The sequence below is a fragment of the Aethalodelphis obliquidens genome, unplaced genomic scaffold (genome assembly GCF_003676395.1).
Source record: "Aethalodelphis obliquidens isolate GAN/ISIS:26980383/991018 unplaced genomic scaffold, ASM367639v1 scaffold1, whole genome shotgun sequence".
Lineage (NCBI taxonomy): Eukaryota > Metazoa > Chordata > Mammalia > Artiodactyla > Delphinidae > Aethalodelphis > Aethalodelphis obliquidens.
The window spans coordinates 98,392,599-98,411,725 of NW_020837945.1; the positions used below are offsets into that span (position 1 = coordinate 98,392,599).

The 19,127-nt window shown below is 35.9% G+C and overlaps 1 protein-coding gene across 1 annotated transcript in view; it reads left to right on the plus strand.

Annotated features, from left to right (window-relative positions):
* ZBBX (zinc finger B-box domain containing) overlaps positions 1 to 19,127 on the plus strand; it is a 104,358-nt gene that overhangs the window by 9,211 nt on the left and 76,020 nt on the right. The window contains exons 4-6 of the mRNA XM_027112489.1: positions 4,527 to 4,575; positions 5,447 to 5,556; positions 11,394 to 11,489. Coding sequence (XP_026968290.1) covers positions 4,527 to 4,575; positions 5,447 to 5,556; positions 11,394 to 11,489 — 255 coding nt within the window. The remainder of the gene's footprint in view (positions 1 to 4,526; positions 4,576 to 5,446; positions 5,557 to 11,393; positions 11,490 to 19,127) is intronic.

Sequence of the window (19,127 nt, forward strand, 5' to 3'; positions counted from 1 at the left end):
GGAAACATGGACCCAAAACACAGTGAGAAAGGAAAAGAAGAAGTCAAATATATAACTGGTATTCCAGGATGAATTGCCTAGGAGATAGAAAAATGAAGGAGCTGGAAAGAAAAGTTCTGGTGTTTAGATTTAGAGCTAGATAGTTGGCTTCCTCCTTCTCTCCCTCCCTTCTACCCTCCTTCTCTTACTTTCTTTTCCCAGCTTTATTGTATAATTGGCAAGTAAAATTGTAAGATATTTAAAGTGTACAACACGGTGATTTGATATACATATACATTGTGAGTGAATTCCCTCTATCGAGTTAATTAACACATCCATATTTACCTTGTTTTTTTAAATAAAAACATTTAAGTTCTACTCTCTTAGCAAATTTCAAAGATTTCAGAGTTTTGTTTGCATTCTCATGTGTTAATTGAAGCTGAGAGGGTAAATGTGCTCTCTAAGAATTTATAAAAAGGATAAGAAAGGTGTAAAGGATAAAGGGCAGGTATGAAGGATAAAGCCCAGAGAATATGGAGGCAAAGAGAACTTGAATATTTATTCACTATCTGTTTTATACCAGTCAACAGTGCTTTTCCTGTTATATCTCATTAAGTGCTTATATCACTCATAAGAGGCAGTTGTTATTTTTTCCAGTTCCACAAATGAAGTAATTTAACATCAAAAAAGTTAAATAACTTGCTCACATCAAGGGTCAGGGCCAAGATTTGAAATGCAGGCTTTCAGGCTAGTTCTAAGATAATTTGCCAGCTCTCCAGTAAAGGGAGCCTGAGAAGAGAAATAATGGGAGAAATAGAGTCAAAGTAATGTAATTTCATAGGAGATGAAAGTAAAGGAGGACATTTTTAGAGAAAAAATGGAGAAGTCAACCTTGATTGATGTATTCGTAATGAAAAAGTTGGGTTTAGTTTTAGCAGTGTTTCTCAACAGGTGGCAATTTTGTCCCCCAGGAGACATTTGGCAATGTCTGGACACATTTTTAGTTATCACCACTGAGAGGGATTTTTTTGGCTAATGGTGTGTAGTGGCTACAAGCCAGGGGTGCTGCTGAACATTCTACAATGCACTGGGCAGACCCCACAACAAAGAATTATTTGGCCTAAAATGTCAGTGGTACCAAGACAAGAAACCCTTTGGTAGACTATATAGATTAAAATCCTGACTCATCTCATTAGCTTTGTGATTTTAAACAAATGATGTAACCTTTCTTGGGCTACTGTTACCATATTTGTAAACATGCATAACAGTACTTGCTGACTACTTCACAGAGTTTTGAGCAAGGTGTGAGATAATACGTGTGAAACCAATTGTAATATTAACTGAAAATCACATTAAAATGTTTACGGAGAATGAGAATTTTTAAAAACAATAAATTTGATTTTATGGTTGGATTGTTATCAGATGTAAAAATATATTTCAAGTGGTTGAAAAAGAAAGGCAGGTGGCAATGAGTAAAGGCTAAAGTTTCAGTAAACATGAGAACAGAGGGTGATCTCTTAAGGCTTTAATAGGATCAAGGAGACTTTATATATATAATACAAAAATATATAAACAAATACTATATATATAAATACTGTGTATGTATATATATATATATATGTGTGTGTATATATATATATTTAGAATCGGGGGAAGATGTGAGCCAATTTGTAGCTGAGGGATAGATTCACTAGTGGAAGAAAGATTGAAGATTCAAATGAGAGAGGTGCCAGTTGCTGAGGGCTTTGAAGAGGTAGCTCCTTGAGGAGGGCCTGGCCAAGGGAAGGAGGGCACATTTTCTCTGAGACAAGAAAAATGGAAGAGAAAACAGGTGGCAGTAAAGGTATATTTTTAGAGGTTGTTTTTGACAGGCGGTAAGGCAGGAAGCTGTGGAAAAATATTAATAGGAAGACCTTGACATTCTTAGTAAATTTGAAGGCAAGATCATCTGTTCAGATTAAGGAAAGGAAATGGGGTGGATCTGAGGTTTTTGGAATGGAGAAGATTTGGAGTAGCCAGATCATGTGAGAATCATGTTTGAGGTTTAGTAGCAAATGGATGAATGGATTGCTGAAGAGCCATAAGAGCCCACGGGGCTTATTCAGCATGGATTTGTAGGGGACCCAGTTGCTATTATTTCATCACAATGGTTGGTAGATAATGGGAGGTCTAAGAGGAAGGAGGTAAAGAGATTGCAGTTTGCACTGAGAAACTCTGAGTTTGGGATTTTGAAAGTGTGGCCATTCAGATTGTTGCTTAGGTCCAAGGTTTGGTCATAATGGTCAGGTGGCTGAGGAGGCACTTAGATAGATGTTCATAGTAGTCAACATGTCGGAGGGTTTTCAGCATCAGGATATTAGGTGAACATGGACAGTAAAGTCTCCACGATCATCACCCAGAAATGTGCTGGAGAGAAATACTGAACAGACTGCTGAGGTTTCAGGTGGAACAGGATCCTGGATATTGATAAAGGTGGTAAATGGATGGTGGGGACCTTCAGTAGAGGCAACTTCGCGTATTGGTGAAAGCGGACCAGTATTCTGGAAGCAGCACTGGGGAGCAAACAGGGAGAACATTTTCCTTCTCTCCTGGTGAGTGAAAGGGGGTAGAAATGGAGCTCTTTCCTCTGGAGAGTTCTGTGGAGAAGGTTGAGTGTGAGGAAAGGTGGGTCCAGTTACTGTGAACTTTTGGAAGAGATACTTTAAGGAAATTTTTAAGGCATAAGAGAGTTAAAGGACTCTTTAATAAGGGCTTCATGGAAGGGCAGAGCAGCCTGGACGGAAGGACAAGTAGTGGAGAATGGCAAAGGTTGAGTAGCTAATTGGATTAAGAATGAGGATATTTGAAAAGGTGGCTTGTGGAAGGAGTGTGGGCCCAGCATGGTGGATTAGGACATTAGTGGCAGGATGGAGGCATTTGTGAATGCCAGGGAGGCCGATGAATACAACGTAGTCTGACCCCAAGGGCCCAGATGATATGTCTGTGTGTTAGAGACACTAAGCTGCCCTGACTCCTGATAGGACCCCTTCAGCATCTCCTGGTGGAGTCATAAGTGGGTTAATAAGGTATAGGCTTCAGTATATTGAATTCCTGGTGTTTTATATATACACACATATGCATATCCATATATCTTTATGGTGTTTGCCTGTGTGTGTGTGTATCCCTGGTCCAACCCTACTCCACCCTCATCTCTTTCCCCAACAGATAAAAATCAGACTTAGGAGGAAATTCTATTTGCCTAAAAATAGTAAGCTAGCAGTTTGTTCATTGAAATATTTGTATACAGTTTGATTCATATGAAGTAAATATGGCTATATTCATAGAGCAGAAAAATATTATTCACAGTAACAAGAACAAAGTATAACATGTCCCTAATAATGAATTCATTTTGCTTTGGTATATGCATTCTGCCCAGGTAGCCTATAAACACATAGATCATGTTGCAATTCAGATGTATCATTAAGGTAATAGTATTGGATAATTTGGTTATAAAAAATAGGATTAAATTATCTGTAACTTGTACAACACTGCCAGTTTAAAAATAAAAGTGTGGTTCACATAAAAATTGATTATTTCAATTCTATTCTCTTGTCTGCTGTGTTTGGTACATAGCATTTGAGCAGCTCCTTAAAGAATGGGAACAAACAAATGCCCTTTTGAAGCAAAAGCACTAGATTCACTGAAAATAATTACGCCTAAATTTTCAAAGATGACTGCAGTTGGTACAGCCATAGACATAGAGGCAACCATTATTCTCATATTCTCATGTACAAATTGGGCAATTGAGCATGCAAATTGAAAATTGAAAATGAGGCATGAATTGACAGTGTGTGTATAAGTGTGCGCCATGCTCCGTGAATGTCTGTGTACTTCAGACGTTGGTTTTAATAAGACCAAGGCAAGTATGTGCAATTGGAGAGTCTGTTTTGTTTCTTAAGATCCAAGGATTTTAAGTGATTATTTATTTGAAATACCTATCCATAATTGTTACTTACTCAATTTTTTTGGCTACAACTTGGGTAAGTCAGGGATCACAAATAATATATTTGAAGGTTATGCCTATGATGGTTAAACATGTGGTTCTCTGATTTGGGCAATTAAGATAATAATATTAGCTTCTACAGTTATGTGAGCAGAATAGCTTAGTCAGAATTCAGCTTAGATTCAGTCTACACAAATATTAGGCTTTGTGTGTTTCAGAAAGATCAGAGATAGAAAAGGCTTACTGAGCCTTTACAACATCTGAATGCTAGTGCTTTCCTAAAATCATTTCATGATGATATGTAATTTTTGTTTAAAGATAATTTGTGACATTTAAAAAAAAACTGGTTTATATATATTTCCAAAATATATTTTTCTTTTATGAAGTTTCTCTTGATTTAATTAAAATTCCTATATATGCATTAAAGATCTCATATTATTCTTTCAAAATGTTTGTTTTGTTCAAGATGCACCAAAATGTTATGGCTTTATAATATTTTTATTAGTAACTTAAACTTTATTTGAGTTTGTATACCTGACATACAATATCTATTTTATTAATACAGCTTTCTGCTGGAAAAGTGAAATTAAAATTACTGAAGGAGCAGCTTCAAGGTAAACAGTTTACCATTGTATTATTAGATGCTCAAGGTATAATTTCTTTTTTTTACATTTGAATTACATAGAAAATTTAAGTGCTAGAAATGTTCATGCAGCATAAAGATTCTAAACCCCAAAATGGTGACTCTTTATCTTTGATACTCAAAATATATTTTATCTGTATTTTGGGGAGGTGTGCTTATTTTATGTCAAAAATCAACTTAGGATATGATCATAATAATAGTATTTTTGAAAAGTGAGGACTTTCATAGCATTGTTCCTTAAACTCTAGGAAGAAAATTTTAGCAGTATAAAATTATAGATTGAAATTTTACTCTGGGAAATTAAAAGAATATTGAAAATTGCTTTATATTTTAATACATTATTTGAAAATAGCAAAAACCAAAAATAAAATTTGAATTTACAGTACTTCTAAAAGAAATAAGATTTTTAAAATAGAGGATAAACATTTAATTTGGATAGTTAAGATAATTTGATAGAACAAATTATAGAAATATATATAACATTTATTATAGAAGTTGTTCTGTGTGGGCTTTAGTTTGATCCAGAGATGGGGCAGAACACTATGGGAATTCTATCCAAAGCATAGTTTTTAACATTCTGTAATTTTACATGTCTAGTTCAACTGAGTTTACAGCAGAATGGATATGGGTGGATATGTGTGGCCCTGTGGTCACAGTGGGTGGGAGGGGGACTGTGGGCTCCCTAGTCTACTGGGAAGATTAGACTTGGCTACATGCCATTCTTATTGGGCAACTAATATTTATATACAGTTTGAGAATTTAGAAATGTGCATAATTTCCTTTATCAATCAGAAAACTGAACATCGTATTTTAATGTGATTGGTCTTGTTTTTCCCTTTCAGAGCCAGTGAAAAAACCATCTAATTATAAAATGGCAAATTCTTCTGAATATGAAAAACCCAAGATAAAAGGGAAGGTTTGTGGGCAGTGTGAGAACAAAGCTGCTCTGCTAGTATGTACACTGGAGTAAGATCAGACTTTCACACGGGCTCATACACCTGTCCCGACTTAACCTGCTTGGTAGCCATGTCTTTTTCTTCATGATCATTACTAAGGGTGAAGTGTGCAGGCTGCCAGGAAAGGCCAATGCTACATGATGCCCTGAATCTCATCCTCTCATTCTTGTTTAAAGACACCACCTAACTTTTGTCCTCTCTCCCTTGGATCGTGCCTATCAGCACAAGAACATGCAGTATTTCTCGAACCAAAACTGGAACAGAAATTCTTCTTTGATCCCCACATCTCCCCCTGTACCCCTTTTAGTAACATTTCTAAAGAGTTGTCTACACTTGTTGTCATCACATTATCTCCTCCCATTGTCTCTCTCTCTCTCTTTTTTTTATTGAGGTATAATTTACCTACTGTGAAATGGACAAATCTTAAATGTATACATCCCCATCAAGATAATAGAATACCCCAGAAGGTTCCCTTGTGCCTTTTCCAATTAACTCCCACTACAAAACCAACTACTATTCTGATTTTTAGCAGCATACATGTAGTGGTGCTAAACCTATTGAAATTTATATAAATGGAATCGTATGGTATGTATTTTTCTGTGTAGGGCTTTGTTGTTTTTCTGTATTCTTGACCCCTTGACGTTGGAGTGCCACAGGGCTTAGTCCTCAGGCCTCTTCTCTAGTCTGTTTATACTTGTTCTTTAGGTAGTTTCATCTACTCTCTTGGCTTTAAAGCCCATCTTTATTTTGATGGTTCCCAAATTTACATCTTTAACTCATATCTCTCCCCTGAACTTTCAACTCAGACTGCCTAATCAACACTTCTACTTGGATTTCTAACCAAAATCACTAATTTAGTGTGTTCAAAATTCAACTCTTAATATTTCCCCATCAAATTTTCTCCCCCCAAGGTCTCCTCATATCAATAAAGGTCAACTCAAACATTGCCTGTCCTAACAGCTCTTTATAAAATAGCAACAGCTGAGATGACTCTCTATAGTTTTGTGAAGCTGCCTCATTCATCTACATAACATTTATCACCCTTTAGTGTATGTTTATTTGTTTATTGTCCACTCACCCACAATGTAAATTTCATGAGAGTAGGGATTTACTTTTGTTCCCTGCTGTGTGCTTACCACCTTGAATTATGCCTGCAATTTAATAGGTACTCAGCAAATGTTTGTTAATGAGTCATTTCTTTAAAGCGTTTCTGTTATTGGAAACACTGTTATCATTGAAGCTAACTGAAAGGAAGATATCCAGTATATTTTGCAATTAAAATATTATACATGCCTAGGAAGCAGTTTTCCCCCAAAGAATTTGATTATAACTAATGTTTGTGGATCACTATAACTAATATTTATTAAATTTCAGAGAATTTAGTTATAATCACTTCTGGTTTAAGATTGTATTACTAGCCGTATTTCATGGCAGTTTTAACTGAGCTCAGAGAGTCAGAGTGCTTTAAGTCTAATAAAGCACTAATAATATTAAATGTAAAACCTTGGCTCTTGGTATAATGCTCTTACTTTTACATCATACATCATACTATTTTTCTCCTTACTTGATATGATGGTGGAATTTTAACAAGTTATACCTATCCAGAAAAGTTAAGAAAATATAAACAAACGCTAATATTCCTGAAGTTTGAAGTATGAAAGCTAAAAGGGTCTTATGGCAGAATTGAATTGTTGGATTCCACTGTTCATGATCTGAAAAAGTATTTGCATAGGAGCTATGAGTCAATATTTCTTATTAATCCTCTTCTATGTTGAGCACTTTTTAAAGGCCATGGAATTCAAACAATATGGCATATGTAGATAAGATTTGACTTGGAAATAAAGGATCTGTTTTTCCAGAGAGAAGGAAAAGCAAGCAAAGGACATTCCTGGACAGTATAAATGGCACGTGCCTTGGCTGGAAAGCAGATGAGAGTGATGAAGTGTGCAGTGATTACAAAACTGATTTGCCTGAAAACTGTTGTAAATAGAAGTCAGGGTTTAGGCCCTAACCATTCTTAAAGAATTTACTAAGATTTTAAGAAAAGATGTTCTTTGATTTGAAATGAAAATAATATCCCATGATACTTGTTAAAAGCACAAAAATTATTTAAAAATTCAAGCTCGGTAGATGTAATGAACTCTATAGTGTTGAACTCTGAGGTTACCTTGTGTTCTTAGCTTCCATCATTCTAGATGGTCATGCTGACTGGATAATCAGAGTCAACCTTTCTATATCTTATGACAGGACCTTAATCAGGGAAAATTGTACAGGGATGGGAGGTAGGGAGTAAGAGCTTGCATTTTGGGGGTTTGAATCTCAACTTTACCTGTTGTTAGCTATGTAAACTTCAGCAAATGACTTAATTCTTTTGTTTCTGTCTTCTCCTTTGTAAAATGGGACAAAACGGGTAACAGTAGTATAACGACCTCAGAGTTATTGAGGATAATGGTTAATGCATGTGAAGTGTTTAGCATTGTGCCTAGCACATTGAGAAGAGATAGTAAATTGTATGCCTTTTGTTGTTGGCACATTTTATATATGTTGCATTCATATATGTTGGTGGTAAAAATAAAACCCCAAATTTGCAGATTTCTTATTTTTAAAAGAAATTCCAGTGGCTTTAGGCTGTTTCTACATAACAAAAGTGAAATGGATAGTTAAAAATTATATATTAATTTGGCAAATGTGGATAATTTAATTAAACTCAAATGGATTCTGAAGGCTTAGTGTAAGTGATCTAGCCTTGAACAAATTAAAAAGATATTTGCTAAAACAGCACTTTAGTACTCCATCGTCAAAGAAGCATCTGTGGTGGAATGGCGTCCTCATCCACATTTTTAGTATGTTCCTGCCAGTTATACAAACTACCTAAAAAGATTTTCCAGTTGGCGGTCATTTTAACCCAATTTAAATCCAAATATGCTTGTATAACAAAATATATAAGCTTACTCTGTGACTGCAGCTTTGATCTTCCAGTATAACATCTGTTTGGCTACTTTCATTGAAAGTCTATTGTTAGCAAATATTTGGCTTAGAATTATATGCTGAAACTGACTCTCAGTCCTCTATATTACATTGTAAAAATGGTGCCGAACATTTATGAGAAATTCATTAAAATATTAGCTGACATGTTGTAGAATACATTTTGAAGTCTACGTTAATACAATAATACTTCCATATGTGTATGTGAAATTATAGCTTTTAATTTTTCACTTAAAAGTTATGGATTTAGATAATATTTGTATCATCATTTCTCTAAGAGACTATAGCTCTTGAAACAGGAATTGAAAGGCTAGGATTAGTTCCCATACTAGGGATAGTATTTATTTTTCTTCCACTAAAATTATAAATCCAGTTCTGTGTAGCTATAATCACATTTGAAAAATACATTTGGATTTTGATAAATACCAGACCATGCAATCATTTGACATTTTGGATTTATTTTGTTGCAGATTTTATGAAGGTTTTCTAATAAATGATTAATACTGAAATTAATGGTCAATGATTATTAGTAATGTGGGTCTTGGGTAAGAGCTTAAGCTTTGAACCAGACTCTGGGGTTGAAATCCTGGCTCCATTAGCTGTATGACTGGACAAATTCTCAATCATTATGTTCCTTTGTTGCCTCATCTTCACAATGGAGGTACAATGGTCATGCTAACCTTATGGGGTTATTGTGAGAATTAAATGAGATGGAACATACAAAGCCCTTAGAACAATGAGTAAGTGCTCCCTGAATGTTGTGGATATTGTTACTGTTATTTGACCCTTCCTTTTTAGTTTCATTTTAGTTATATACAACTTCCTACTCTTTTAACCTATTTTTGGAGTGTTGTCCTAATCATTTCATATTTAATAAACATGGCTACATTATTGTAGGTAACTGCATCATCATGTGGGAACTTGCAATACAATTTTAAAAAATTAATGGACTCTTATTGGGTTTTATTTAATTTTTATTGAAGTATAGTTGAATTACAATGTTGTGTTAATTTCAGGTATACAGCAAAGTGATATATATATTATATATATTCTTTTTTTTAAAATTAATTAATTAATTTATTTTTGGCTGTGTTGGGTCTTCGTTTCTGTGCGAGGGCTTTCTCTAGTTGCGGCAAGTGGGGACCACTCTTCATCGCGGTGCGCGGGCCTCTCGCTATCGCGGCCTCTACCGTTGCGGAGCACAGGCTCCAGACGCGCAGGCTCAGTAGTTGTGGCTCACGGGCCCAGTTGCTCCGCGGCATGTGGGATCTTCCCAGACCAGGGCTCGAACCCGTGTCCCCTGCATTGGCAGGCAGATTCTCAACCACTGCGCCACCAGGGAAGCCCTGTATATATATTCTTTTTCAGATTCTTTTCCCTTATAGGTTATAAAAAAATATTGAGACTAGTTCTCTGTGCTATACAGTAGGTCCTTGTTGGTTATCTGTTTTATATATAGTAGTGTGTATCTGTTAATCCCAAACTCCTAATTTATACCCCCCTAAATTTAGTCTCCTTTTCTTCATCCAATACACTCTAGTGCCTTCTTACTCCCTGTGTGGTCTGCACCCAGCAGCTGCATGGGCATCACCTGGGATCTTATTAGAATGCAGGATCTTGGGTCCCATTCCAGACTTCCCAAACCAGCGTGTGCACTGTAAGGAAATCCCAGGAGATTTGTATGCATGGTACAGTTTGAGAAGTGTCACTGAATTGCGCATCAGGTCACCAGTGACCCGTACAAGGCAAAAGAACCTGGTCTGTCTCTCCCCAGTCTGCCCCAGCTGCTTTATGCTTATTATACCCTGAGAGAGGGGAGAGGAAGGAGGGGGAGAAGGGTGGTGGGCACCCTAAAGGGAGAGGAAATGAAAGAGAGCTAAAGGGAGTGTGAGCTCCTTGGCACAGACTTTCTGACACTGTCTCTCCAGGCCTCATGCTTTCTTATTTGTACTACTGGATGTTCTCAACCTAGGCCAAACTCAAGAAAAGGGGGGCTACTAGCCATTTGCACTATTTTTTTTTATCATACTGTAAAGGGTGTTAGAGTGGCTGTATGTCTGCACAGTAGTAATTACTCTTGCAGTAAAAATTCCATTTCCTTTTCTCACTTTCACCCTTGCTTGGCACCATCATAGGTAGAGATATATCACATTTTCCAACTTATCCGCAAATTTAAAGAATGACATTTTAGCACCATAGAGAACTTGCAAGACAAATATACACTTGTCTGTAATCATTTCACCAGTCATAAACATTGCTGACATGTTGATGAAGATCCATCCAGTTTTTTTTCTTACACTTTTTTTCCTTTGAGGAATCTCCTAAGAATGCTTTTAAAACAACATTTTGAGAATCACCAGTGAAGTAGTGCCGTTCAAAGAAGACTGTGGGGAATTTTGGAGACAAATAGTATACACATCCTTTGAAACTAATTGTGTCATGTAAATCAATACAGAAAGATAAAAGAACTCATAATGAAATAGTTTTGACCCAGAGATATTGCTGTTAATTTTTACCAGGTTAAGAAGTTTGATCTGAGGTTGCCGTTTTTTTAGTGATTTATTCAGAAATTGTACATACATACATGCACCTAACACATATATCTAAAACCTACTTACAGCTATTATATTTATTTTGCTATGAGAGTAGTTAAAGTTTATAAGTTAATTTTTCTCAAAGTTACATCTTAACTGAGACAAATGTTGTCCCGTTTCCTTGGGCTTCTCAGTTCGGCCGACATCTAGGTGTGTAATTGGAGAAGTAAAGATGAGAGCAATGAATTTTTTATGCAAGTGTTTTCTCAAAGTCATATTTTATAAGATTGTATGATTTTTCAATATCTTTTAAGGTATGCCTTGAATGTGGAGAAGATTATTGTTCAGGATGCTTTGCTAAAATTCATCAAAAGGGGGCACTGAAACTCCATAGAACAACTCTTTTGCAGGTATGACTGTTTAAAACTCTTTACTTGTAGTGTATTTATAAAATGTTTCCACACAAAGACATATAAAACATGTTTAATTATCTAGAATTTAGGATGCTTTGCATTAATTTGTAAAATTCTATTATCTACAGTCTTTACATATAACTTAAAATTATTTTACTGAATGCTAATCTGGATTTTATTTTGCTGTTTAAACTGTGCTTTAATATAGCTCCTGGAACACTTAGCTTGATTAGAGTTTTTACATTACACATTCTATCTGTGAACTTGACATTTAAAAATTAGACAATATTTTTATCTATCGTGGTTTCAAATGAACACATGATTTGTTTTAAGTATTACTTCTATCTAGTTTATAAATAGAAATCTCTTGTTTTCTTCTCATGTTTATTTTTTAAAAATTTGTCTTTTATTTGTCCTCCCCCACTATTTTTTATTTTTTTATTTATTTTATTTATTTATTATTATTATTTTTTTGCGGTACGCAGGCCTCTCACTGTTGTGGCCTCTCCCGTTGCGGAGCACAGGCTCCGGACGCACAGGCTCAGCGGCCATGGCTCACGGGCCCAGCCGTTCTGTGGCATGTGGGATCCTCTTAGACCGGGGCACAAACCCGCATCCCCTGCATCGGCAGGCGGACTCTCAACCACTGTGCCACTAGGGAAGCCCCCCACTATTTTTTAAATACGCTTATCTCTCAGGTTTCTACTTTTCCTCCTACATATCACAAACTTTTATTTATCCTCATATAGTTGTTTTTTGAAATGCCTAAACTCAAACCCTGTCAGATGGCTTTAAGATTCTAATACTTAGACAATAATTATGGTTAAATATTGATATAACATTATACCAGTTACGTTTGATGATGCATTGTTTTGTCATAGATTTCATTCATTGTGCAGGGTCAGTGCTAGGCAGTGACCCTACACAGATGAATAACACTAGGATCCTCCTCTTAAGGACCTGGAAATAAAAGTGAGAGTTGAGTACCTTGTATAATGGATTGAAGGGTTAAATATTATCTTGTAAATTTTAATATTGATATCTGTATTTAGAAAGGTCACTGGTAGACTTCAATCTTTACATGTTGCTTCAACATATATAAATATTGGTAGCTCTCACAGATGCTGATGACCCACGTCATGATAACCACAAAGCATAAAACTGACCTTACTTTTTTATCAGTATTTACCGAAGTCTGTTAACTTTTGAGTGGCTAGTCAGTGTTGAGAGCCTTCTGGCAGAAGTGATGGAGGGAAAACCAAAGGAAATCCACCAACTACTCCCCTGCCTCAGGAAGTATCCTAAGACTGGACAGTCACAGGAAATGAAAATTAATGTATACAAAAGTGAGTGTAATTGTTAATATGCAAATAATATAGAATTTAACTAAAGGTACTCCACTGTAAGGGTAAGGAGTGTAATTTCCCACTGTGAATTCTTGTTAGAATTTTCCATTCAATGATTTATTCAGCACATTTTCTGAATTACCGCTCAGTGAATTTAGGCACTGTGCTAGCTGGTGTGGAGGATACAAAGAAGAATCAGACATGGCTCCTTCCCTCAACTTCAGTATTTGACCTTCAAGGTTTATCTAAGTCTGATTCTCTTTTCTCTCTCCCTTCCTTCCCCTCTCTCTTCCAGACCTCTGTCCCTTTCTGCTTCTCTCTCTCAGTCCTCCCCCACCCCCCACATTCAATTTCAAAACACAGTCAGACTTTGCCATGATATGGTTTATTGTAATCCAGAGGCAGATATGACATGGGTCAAATCGTGCTTACTAAAAGTTATGTGACATAGCATATGTATAGTAAACATTGAGTATTTTTCTATTCCATGTTAATGTCATTAAAATGGATATATTAGATAACATAGAAGATGATTTTTGTAAATTATATTCTTATAAAATTCTAAATGTGGAATTGATGCTGAAGTGAGAGAATTAATACTAACTGAGTGTAAGCTTCATCTCATCCCAGCATCACATTTTCTAGTTTTGGTTGCAGGGGAGGAAAGGTTGGTAAGCCAGAAATAGCAGAATGGTATTTAAGTTCCTAGTGAATTTCTAATTGTAGAAGATGCATTCATCTCTAGAAATTAACATAAATGAATTTCATAATATGTATACAAATCAAAGAACATAGCAGGTAATAATGAATCCTTGAGAGTTTTTTTCAAACACAGGGATTCTCTTATGTATATATTTTAAAGTTAAATAATGATAAATAGCTATATATCTTCTATATTTATGTTACTCTTCTGGATTGCCCTCTAGTCTGTGGAGACCAAAGTTGCTACTTGGTGCTATCTTGAGGATTTTCCTGGGAAGTTCATTGTCTGCTGGGGAAGTCAGATTGTGAGGCTGACCCTTAGAAAAGAGCAAACAGAGACCACCTGTATTGGGAGCTAAACATACATGGTTACTACTCTCTTTGTATATAACATCATTTTATGTACCCAGATTGCTACGTAATGAAATACTTTGAAGGAGCTATCTTTTTTTAGGTAATTCAAGTAAAATTTGAGCCTTTATTTTATTCAACTAAAATTTTAAAATTAAAAAAAGTTTTTTTTAAAGGAAGCTATTTCAGAATATATAACCTACTCCCTCCGATCTTAGTAAAGTGTATAGTGGACAGAGTCTCACTATATATTGGTGACTCCTGCCCATTATGTTGACCAGTAGCTGTTATAACAGTTAATAGGAGGTCTCAACTAGCTGATGTAATATGTGTCACTACACATTCATCCTCAGAGATTTGCTTTTCCGGTTAGTACTTTATTTTTGCTCCTCTATCATGGCCTTACCCATTCTCTGCCATCCCATCTTGAATTTAATCCATTGTCCCGTTAGCTATCTGCCATTTTCTTATTATTTCTGTGCACTATTTAGCCCTTTGTTGTTGTTTTTTTTTCCAGTCATCTTGCTTTTTTTCTTCTTGTTTCCATCATTCTTCCCTGTGCATTAAGGTAAGGTTCTTGATGCTGTTGTGTCTTGGCCTGATGGCCATTGTTCAGCACCGAGTGGATACCTCTTTCTGTTTAGCCCTCATTAACCAGCCATAGCATTTTTAGTTTTCCACCACTTTGGTAACTGTCAAAGTCATGAGATTTTTTTTTGTACACCTGTAACTTATATAATATTGTACAGCAACTGTATCTCAATTTTAAAAATACGCAAACTGTGAAGAAAAAGAAGTCATGAGATTTTTTTTGTTGTTGACTGTTGAATTCATACCTAATCTGAGAAGTTAGAGCAGACATCTTATATCTGAATATTAAGCATTACTATATAAAAAGCAAGCATTCTAGGCTAATGACTGCTATACTTTATATTATTTAACCTATGTTGGCATTTCTGGTTATTATGAAGAATAGCTTATTTTGAGTGTTGTTAATCATTTCAGCCCCCAGCCTACATACCAGTGAGTCTTTACAAAGTTCACAGTCAGTAGGGACCATTTTGTCCTGGCATATTTTGTTTCACTTAAGAGATAAATCCCTGAAAAATTGAAGACAAACTATTACCATTTCCATGTTGACTAACATAATTTCAAAGGGTCTTTCTTTTGATTTACGATTGATTAATACTTGGAAGTGATTTCAGCACAAGTTTTTTTTTTTTTTTTTAACCTTCTCTAACCTCTGTGAAATAGTTAATTATCTGCAAAATGATGTGTAAATTCATGAGGGGAATTACCAAGGATGAAAATTCTACTTCTGTATTTAGAATGATTTTCAACACTAAGGGTTAAAACAAAAGGTTTTTTCACTTGGTAAGCCTCACATTGGTGAAAAATAAGGCCTCAATATATCAGGAATTCCTATTTCCTTTTAACAACAAAAGATCAAAGAAGAGACAAGGTTAATCAGAGATAAGGGAAAACGGCGGGGTGGGGGAGGAACAAACAAAAGGCATTTCATTGCGACGTGTGACATGCGAAAGGGGAGGCTGGATTAAGAAAATCATTAATAGATTCTGGTATATATATTTTCTTAATTAGAATGGAGATTTTCTTAACTGGAAAGGAGAGACCTTGGGAAGAGGGGTGGTTAGTAATGAGAGAAGAGATAACTGATGTAGACTTTCTATGTTTTCTAATATGAGGCATCTATATGCAGCCTCTTCACTTTTTTAACTACGAAGTAAGGTATACCTACATAAATATGGATTATAAGTGGGAGTATTAGTTTGCTTGAACATACCTACAGGAAAATAATTACCAGGCAGAACCTCAGTTATAATACTATTTATGCTTTCCGACTTTGGTAGAAAAATGGTCGATTTTTTTTCTTTCATTTGACAATGACCAGTATCAGCTTTTAGGCTCACACTACCGTTATTCTGTTAATGTTCAAGATAATACAGTAATTTTAGGCCATAGCTGGTCCTTTGGATAATATCGTGGTTGCTTACTTGGATGATCCTAATGTACCCGTTTTAAATGCTGTGTACACACATAATGTAGATGCTATGTGTGCCACCCAGATCTTCCTCTTTAGAAATGAGACACTCACCGCCCTAGCTGCCTGGAATGTTGCCTGCATTTGTATCATAGTTGAGCCTCTCCCCTGGAATTGCCTTTGCCCAAAGAGAACTGCCACCTCCAAGCCTACACTCCATCCCTGGAGGCAGCCAATCCTCTGGGCCAATATCTGGTCTGTGTTAGGGTACAAATTCCCAGCTACCTCTTGCCTCAATTGGGGACAACTCCGATGGGCCATCACAGCTCCTCCCTTGGGATTGGCAGTTGCATCAAATTCAACTCTCTTCTTTGCCCAGTTCTGCTTCCTTCACTCGCCCACAGGTGTTCTTCTCAGAGAACTCCCCAGTAAAAGTCAGGCAGGCAAATCTCAGAATTGGTTTCTTGGCCAACCTGACTTGTGACAATATGTAATTCAGAATGAGATTACAGTATAGATAATTGTTGGCCAGTTTCAGAGTGTACTGCAATTTTTGAAGGGCAATATATAACATCTCTTTCTTCACTTTCCATGTTCTAAACCAATTGAGAAATAGGTATTAGAGTCAGAGGGTAGAAATCAAAATATCAGTTTTATTATCGATACAATCAGAATTGGTGGTTGTAGCATGGGTGTTCAGACAGATCAGCTTCCTGATATTTCCTGGAACTGAACTTTTTGCCCTCCCCCCTGCCCCAATGTTATAGACAGGGCAGGACCTACCCAGAAAAACTCCTCAATGGAGATCGAGACTGGAATACATCCCTCTCTGGACAGGTAGCCCTTGGAGAACCCAGAAAGGGCAGAGGTCAGCACACTCACTTTCTTCTCCCAAAGTCTCACAAATAAGATAGAAATATAAGCATGGGGAGTAAATGTTCCCTCAAAAAGGAATTATCGTAAATTCACATGATTTTAGAGTCCAGGTAATGTCAATATCCTAAAAAATTTATAAATTTGCTATTTATAAATATTAGTGTTACACATAAAAAAAAATAAGTATTTAAAATATATATAAACAACTGAGTATTGGCATGCTTTTCTTTCTTAAATATAAATAATTCTGTATGATTCAATATGATTATAACTTTGAACTTCTGTCAAAGGATTTTTTAAACTATATTGTTATTGACTTTTTACTCTTTTATCTCTTCTGATAAATTTCAAATCTTGTAAGGAGAGGAACTATTTCTGTCATGTTCATCACTGTATTCTTAGTGCTTAACATTGTACCTGGCATGTAAAAATCTCATTTTTGAATGAGTGAAAGCATGAATAAATCCTGAATGATATGATCAAGCTCGTGAAATCATTTAAAATTACATTTTACATGGCAAAGTTTATTTCTCTCTAAATTTTGAAAACCAAAGATTGGACAATTAAAAGAATGTATGGTATGTTAATATGTTATGTTGGTGAAGGGTTAAGAAAAGCTTTTCCTCTTGTGTCTGAGAATTTGACCTTTAGTTAACTTTCTAGCTCTCTTCCTGGGAAACAGATAAAGGTCCTAGTGTCACCTATGTCCCTAGACAACATATTCACGGTAAACGTGACTCCTCATTGGCAAATTGCGTCTAATGGAGGACTATAAATACTTGGGGTAAGCCACAGCTCCCTGAACATGGCGAGCTTTGTAGCTGACACGTGGGCTGTGGGGCTCTGGAAACCTGCAGATGGGGATTGACCCTGGTGGGAAATAAGGCTTCTAAAACAGGTCTGTCCCTCATCTATCTGAGCTGTACTTCTGTGTGAACTATTGCAAGACTCCCAAGAATAACAACTGATGCCGTCTCATTGGTAAACTGTTGTTCCTGTTCTTATCCTTGTGAGCAGACTGTTGCCAAGAGTGGTTTACTGACAGCCTGGTGAGTCTGAAAGTTTAGTTTACCCAGGTAGACTCCTTGGAGGGCATTGCAATTAAGTCTTTGATTAACCAAAATTTCTAAAGACAGAATGATGGCTTACCCAAAAGATAGATCAAGAGCACTTATAGAGGCATCATAGACAAGAATTTTTTAAAAACAGTTTTATTAAGATATAACTCACATACTATACAACTTATCCATTTAAAGTTTATAATTCAATAGATTTTTGTACATTCACGGGTATGTGCAACTGTCACCACAGTTAATTGTAGAACATTTTTATCACTTCAAAAAGAAAGCCTGTACCATTTTGCTACTATTCCCATCCCCCCTACCATCCTCCCTGTAATCCCCTGGCAATGACTTATCTACTTTCTGTCTCTATGGATTAGCCCATTCTAGATGTTTAATATAAATTGAATCATACAATATGTGGTCTTTTTGACTAGCTGCCTTTACTTAGTATAGTGTTTTCAAGTTTCATCCATGTTGTGGCATGTATCTGTGCTTCATTTATTTATGGCCAAATAACATTCCATTGTATGGATATATCACATTTTATTTATCCATTCATTGTCTGATGGACATTTGGCTGTTTCCATCTTTCAGCCATTATGAATAATGCTGCTGTGAATATTTATGGACAGGTTTTTGTGGGCATATGTTTTAATTTTTCGTTGCTATATCTCTAGTAGTGGACTTGCTGGGTTGTATGGTAACTCTAGTATTTAATTGTTTGAGGAACTGCCAGAGTGTTTTCCAAAGTGGCTGCTCCATTTCATACCTATCAACACAATATGAAAGTTCTGATTTCTCTGTGCCCTAGCCAACAGTTATTAATCTCACTTTTTGACCTAGTGGGCGTGAAGTAGTATCTCATTATGGTTTTCATTTGCATTTTCCCGATTACTAATTATGTTGAACATCTTTTCATGTGCTTGTGACCATTTTGCAGTGCTAGGGTTTAATGCAGAGGTGGCCTGAATTCATCTCAAAGGGAAAAGAGGGTGTTTCTGTAATATTTATGCTAAAAGAATCTTTAAGATAAAACTCATATATGCAAGCTCAGAAGCTTGCAGAGTTGTTGTGAGGATCTGACAACAAATATAAAAGTATTCTGCTCATAGCAGGTGCTCCATGCATTAGGTTTTATTAGTCAGGATATAGTATTTGTAGAAATTCAATGCAGTTCTTAGACCATCTAAATTTAGAGTCTAGAAAACAAAGTATTTTAATGATAATGACTCTAAAGAATTAATGAAATGGTTACTTTTGGTTTTAGGGAGTTTTAAAAAGTGTTATAGTAATA